Genomic DNA, 6,252 nt, shown 5'->3' with positions numbered 1-6,252 from the left:
ACTCTGCAAACATATTGGCTTCGTGCTCCAGGAGAGAAAGTCTGAGAACGGACAATGGTGCTGCTCCGAACAAAGGGCGAGCCGCGGGCCCTGCGGCTGGGCCTCTCCTTCCGAAGACTCGCTACCTCTTCGGGGAACAGATCTTCTGTGTTGGTCTCCTTATCAACCTAGATACAATTTATTACCATGACTTTTGCTAGGACATAAGCAATCAACTCCATGTGACCCACTCTTCCGTCCTCCACATGGACTTCTATGTGGCATTTCACATTTAACACGTCCAGAATTTCTGATATTCCCTCGGCCAAGCATCTCAACCTAACTAGTTTGTTGAAGCAAAAAAAGTTTTCGTATCATTCTGGACTCAGCTCTCTTTCATACACCCTGTATCTGGTCCAAGATCAAGTCCTGTTGGCTCTGTATTCAAGATTAAGCATGTTGTGACCTCTTGTCATTGACTCTCCATCTGGGTCACCATCATGTTCTGCCTGCTCAGTGCAGGAGGCTTCTCACCTGGCTCCCTGATTCCACACCTCCCTCTTCCCTTCAAATGCTTCTCAACACAGTGCCAGAGACATCCTGATAAAATTGAAGGAGGACCCTGTGATTCCACTCCTAGGTGTATACCCTAAAGACCTGAAAACAGGTGTTCAAATACTTGCGCACAGACGGGTTCACAGCAGCCTTATTCAAACAGCTGAAAGGTGGAAGGAGTCCACACCTCCATGGACAGATGAGTAGATAAACAAAATGCCCTGTACTCACACAAGGGATGAGAAGGAGGGAAGTGCTGACAGACAACGACAGTGTGCTGGGCCTTGAAAACATCAGGCTGAGTGAAAGAAGCCAGTCACAAGACGCCGTGTACTGTACGATGCCATTCATTCATTCATTCATTCATTTTTACTGAAGCATAACTGGCTTACATTGTTATATTAACTTCAGGTGTTCAAGATAGTGATTCTGTATTTTTATACATTACAAAATGATCACCATGATAAGTCTAGTTACCATCTGCCACGTTACAGTTGATACAATATTACTGACCATATGATTTCCTTATTTTATAATCTCCCTTATTTCCCTCATCCTTGCACCTCCCCCCATCCTCCACCCTGGCAACCACCAGTTTATTCTCTGTATCTATGAATCTGTTGCTGTTTTGTTATGGTTGTTCATTTGTTCAGTTTTTTTAGATGCCACATATAAGTGGCCCATAGAAGGGGAAAACGTGGAAGCAGTGACAGATTTTATATTCTTGGGCTCCAAAATCACTGCAGATGGTGACTGCAGACATGAAATTAAAAAACACTTGCTCCTTGGAAGAAAAGCTACAACAAACCTAGACAATGTATTGAAAAGCAGAGACATCACTTTGCTGACAAAGTCAGCAAATATATAGTCTAAGTCTATATAGTCAAAGCTATGGTTTTTCCAGTAGTCATGTGCACATGTGAGAGCTGGACCATAAAGAAGGCTGAGTGCTGAAGAACTTATGTTTTCAAACTGTGGTGCTGGAGAAGACTCTTGAGAGTCCCTTGGACTGCAAGGAGATCAAACCAGTCAGTTTTTAAAAAAATCAACCCTGAATATTCATTGGAAGGACTGATGCTGAAGCTGAAGCTTCAATACTTTGGCCACCTGATGAGAAGAACTGACTCATTGGAAAAAACGCTGATGCTGGGACAGATTGAAAACAAAAAGAGAAAAGGATGGCAAAGGATGAGATGGTTGGATGTCTCACTGATTCAATGGACATGTATTTGAGCAAATTCCAGGAGATAGTGAAGGAAAGGAGAGCCTGGTGTGCTGCAGTCCATGGGGTTGCAAAGAGTTGGACACGACTTAGTGACTGAACAAGTGAAATCATGCAGTATATGTCTTTCTCTGTCTGATTGCTCCATTTAGCATGATAATCTCTAGGTCCATCTGTGCTGTTGCAAATGACAAGATTCCCTTCTTCTTTACGGCTATATTTAATTTCACACACACATACCACATTTTCTTTACCCATTTATTGATGGGCATTTAGGTTGTTTCTGTATCTTGGTTATTATAAATCATCCTGCAATAAACATGAGTGCATGTATCTTTTCTATTAGCATTTTTGTTTTCTTCAGAAAAATATCCAGAAATGGAATGGCTAGGTGTATGGTAGTTCTATTTTTAATTTTTTGAAGAATCTCCATACTGTTTTTCACAGTGTTCACACCAACTTACAGTCCCACCAACAATGCACAAGGGTTCCCTTTTTTCTACATCCTCTCCAACGTTTATCTGTTGTCTTTGATGACAGTCCTTCTGACAGGTACATGGTGATATCTCATTGTGATTCTGATTTACATTTTCCTAATGAAAAGCAGAGACATTACTTTGCCAACAAAGGTCCATCTAGTCAAGGCTATGGTTTTTCCAGTGGTCATGTATGGATGTGAGAGTTGGACCGTGAAGAAAGCTGAGCACTGAAGAATTGATGCTTTTGAACTGTGGTGTTGGAGAAGACTCTTGAGAGTGGGGAACACATGTATACCTGTGGCGGATTCATTTTGATATTTGGCAAAACTAATACAATTATGTAAAGTTTAAAAACAAAATAAAATTTAAAAAAAAAAAAAAGAGAGAGAGTCCCTTGGACTGCAAGGAGATCCAATCAGTCCATTCTGAAGGAGATCAGCCCTGGGTGTTCTTTGGAAGGAATGATGCTAAAGCTGAAACTCCAGTACTTTGGCCACCTCATGCAAAGAGTTGACTCATTGGAAAAGACTCTGATGCTGGGAGGGATTGGGGGCAGGAGGAAAAGGGGATGACAGAGGATGAGATGGCTGGATGGCATCACCGACTCGATGGATGTGAGTCTGAGTGAACTCCGGGAGATGGTGATGGACAGGGAGGCCTGGCGTGCTGCGATTCATGGGGTCGCAAAGAGTTGGACACGACTGAGCGACTGAACTGAACTGAACTGAATGATTAGTGATGTTGAGCATCTTTTCATATGTCTGTTGGCCATCTGAACGTCTTCTCTGGAAAAATGTCAATTCAAGTCCTCTGCCCAGTTTTTAATCGGGTTGGTTGTTTTTTTGATGTTGAGTTGTCATGAGTTCTTTGTGTATTTTGGATATTAACCCCTTGTCAGCTATAATGTTTGCAACTATCTTCTCCCATTCAGTAGGCTGTCTGTTTTCCTTATAGGCTCCTTCACTTGGCAAAAATTTTTAGTTTGATAAAGTCTCATTTGTTTATTGTTGTTTTTATTTATCTTGCCTGAGGAGAGAAATCCTAAAATATAATGCATTGCTAAGATTAAAGTCCAAGAGCATACTACCTATGTTTTCCTCTAGGAATTTTATAGTTTCAGACCTTACATTTAAGTCTTTAATCCATTTAAAAATGGAATGAGAAAGTAGTCCATTTTCCCCAACACCATTTACTGAAGAGGCTGTCTTTTCTCCAGTGTATTTTCTTGCTTCCTTCCTCACAGATTAGTTACCCATATAAGTGTGGGTTTATTTCTGGGCTTTCTAATCTGTTCCATTCATCTATGTGTATTTTTTTGTGCCAGTACCATACTGTTTTGCTTTCTATAGCTTTGTAGTATAGTTTGAAATCAGAGAACATGGTACCTCCAGCTCTATTCTTCTTTCTCATGGTTTGTAAAAAAACATAAAATTTACATTTTTTTAGTGCACAGTTCAGTAGTATTAAATGTATTTATATGGTTGTGAAAGAGACCTCCAGAACTTTTTCATCTTCCCAAACTGAACTCTGCCACCATTAAACAACAATTTCCCCATCTCTAGCTCATGGTAACCACCATTCTACTTCCTGTCTCTATGAATTTAATTACTAAATTTAGGAATCTCATATAAGTATAATCATACAGTACTCATTCTTCTGTGACTGGCTCATTTCACTCAGCACAATGTCTTTGAGTTTCATTCATGTGGTAGCATGTGACATGACTACCTTCCTTTTTAAAGGTAATATTCCATTGTACATATATGTCACATTTTTCTTATCCATTCATCTGTGGATGGACGTGTAGGTTGCTTCCACCTCCTGGCTACTGTGAATAATACTGCTATGAACATGGATATACATGTATCTCTTGGAGACTTTCTTTCAATTCTTTAGGATGTATATCCAGAAGTGGAATTGCTGGATCAGATGATAATTCTATCTTTAATTTTCTGAGGAACCTCTACACTGTTTTCTATAGTGGCTGCACCATTTTACAGTCCTGATCTTTGAAGATACCAATTTACATTTCTAAATGTACCCCTTTCTAAAATGAGAAATCTTTCTAAAAATGCAAGCCCTGCTTCCCTATCATTTCATCCTTCAGTAGCCCTTTTGACTACCTCCATTGCTGCTGAGTTGTACTGATTTACCCTGTCTGTTGCCCACAGGGCAGGACTTGCCATCTGTTTCTTTGCTGCTGCATCTGCAATGCCTAGCAGCTACCACAAGCACAGGCTGAGAGAGAACGCAAATGTGGTTGAAGAACTAGCGACTGAGGAATCCAGGTGAAGGGGTTACAAGTATCTATTGTACTATTCTAGCAGCTTCTCTATAGATTCAAAGTGCTTCAAAATGAAAAGTTGCGGGGGGAAGAGACATTAAGCAAGCCACTCCCCTGACTTGGACCAATGCTTGTAAAGGTCTGAGAAAGCTGGATGCTGGCAATGACTGGTAGCTATGCCCAGAGCATCTCCTCCTGAGGCACTGTTCTTAATGTCACAAATGGAAAATAGCTACAAGTGTCCAAAACCATAGGGACCCATGAAATATCCCAAGCCACACACGACCCTGAACATGGGAATGGGTCATCATCAGATGGCTCATGAATGAGTAAAAATCCAACCTTTTTAGTTTAAAGAAGACAAATGTTTCCATAGTACTTGCTGTTTACAGATGCAAGGGCATTTGCTTGGCTTCCCTCATGGGGGATACACGCTCCCCCCTCCAGGGCAGTGCCTGGTACTGTCAGGCAAAACATTAAGGGATCCATCATATTCCTTGACCTTTTCTACTTACCTTAAGAGCTGGGGGCTGAAGTTTCTTCGGGCTGTAAGGATCTGTCTGGCCAGCAAACGTGTGTCCATGGATAGAGTCAACACCAACGCAGCAGGGCTCTGGGTGTGGGGGGCTGGTCTGGGCACAGCTGCTACAGCCACTGTCTACCGAGTCTGCCTGCCAACTCCTGCAGGTGGACATGGCAAAAGCCCTCAAAATGTTCATCAAGGACTGAGTTCACTGCTGCACTTAGAGCACTGTAGCAGAGATGCTCAATATTTGCTTCTGATGACTGAAGATGGGTACTTTTCTCATAAAGTGAAAGGCATTTAGGTTCTCTAGGGAAGAGAGAGTGCTATGAGGCCTTTCATCTAGAGGGTCTGTCTGTCTGTCTCGCCCAATTGCAGTCATTGAAGATGCCAGGACCCTGGGACCACCTCTCTGAGTCCTCTCAGCTTCCTGCCCATCCCTGAGCCCACCCCTCTGCCGTGCACTTTCCCTCCCAAAAATAAACTCCTTTTGAAAATAAACCCTGAGAAAGCTATTAGGAAGAAGTAGCAAGCTTTGGAAACATGCTCTTTATGGAAAAACGTGGAAGTAAAGCAATAAGAAAGTGCCTCTGGAAAGGATCTGCCAGAAAGCAATACACTCATGGTGCGCTCCTCTGAGTGATTCCTCTACTGAAGACACATCTGCCCTAGTCAAGCATTTGCCCACAGGCAGCTCTGGGTAAGATGTAAAGGGGCATCACATGATTCTATTTAAATGAAATGCCCAGAACAAGCAAATCCTTGGAGATGGCATGGAGATGGGCAGTGGCCAGGGGCTGAGAGGACTGCTAATGGGGATGGGGTTTCCTTTTGGCAGGATGAAAATGCTCTAAAGTTGCCTGTGGCTTTGGGGGCATAATTGTGTGCCTGTATTAAAATCCACTGAACTGTGTACACTTAAAGGGGTGACTGTATGGTAGGGAGATTGAAATGTGAAAGTCAAAGTCACTTAGTCATGTCTGACTCTTTGAGATCCTATGGACTGTAGCCCACCAGGCTCCTCTGTCCATGAGGATTCTTCAAGCAAGAATACTGGAGTGGGTAGCCATTCTCTTCTCCAGGGAATCTTCCTGACCTAGGGAATGAACCTGGGTCCCTTGCATTGCTGGCAGATTCTTTACCGTCTGAGCCACCAGGGAAGCCCTGATAGGGAGACTGTATGCCAATAAAGCAGTTAATAAAGAAAAAA

At 42.4% G+C, this 6,252-nt stretch overlaps 1 protein-coding gene across 3 annotated transcripts in view; it reads right to left on the bottom strand.

Moving 5' to 3' along the window:
- The window catches only part of WWC3 (WWC family member 3), a 110,545-nt gene that overhangs the window by 7,379 nt on the left and 96,914 nt on the right, over positions 1-6,252 (bottom strand). For all 3 annotated transcript variants that reach the window (XM_055565111.1, XM_055565112.1, XM_055565113.1), the window contains 2 exons: positions 5,035-5,200; positions 3-167 (listed from right to left, as the gene is read on the bottom strand). In XM_055565111.1, coding sequence (XP_055421086.1) covers positions 3-167; positions 5,035-5,200 — 331 coding nt within the window. The remainder of the gene's footprint in view (positions 1-2; positions 168-5,034; positions 5,201-6,252) is intronic.

The sequence above is a fragment of the Bubalus kerabau genome, chromosome X (assembly GCF_029407905.1).
Source record: "Bubalus kerabau isolate K-KA32 ecotype Philippines breed swamp buffalo chromosome X, PCC_UOA_SB_1v2, whole genome shotgun sequence".
NCBI lineage: Eukaryota > Metazoa > Chordata > Mammalia > Artiodactyla > Bovidae > Bubalus > Bubalus kerabau.
Note: the sequence above shows the minus strand (reverse complement) of the source record. Positions and strands in the feature narration are given on the sequence as shown.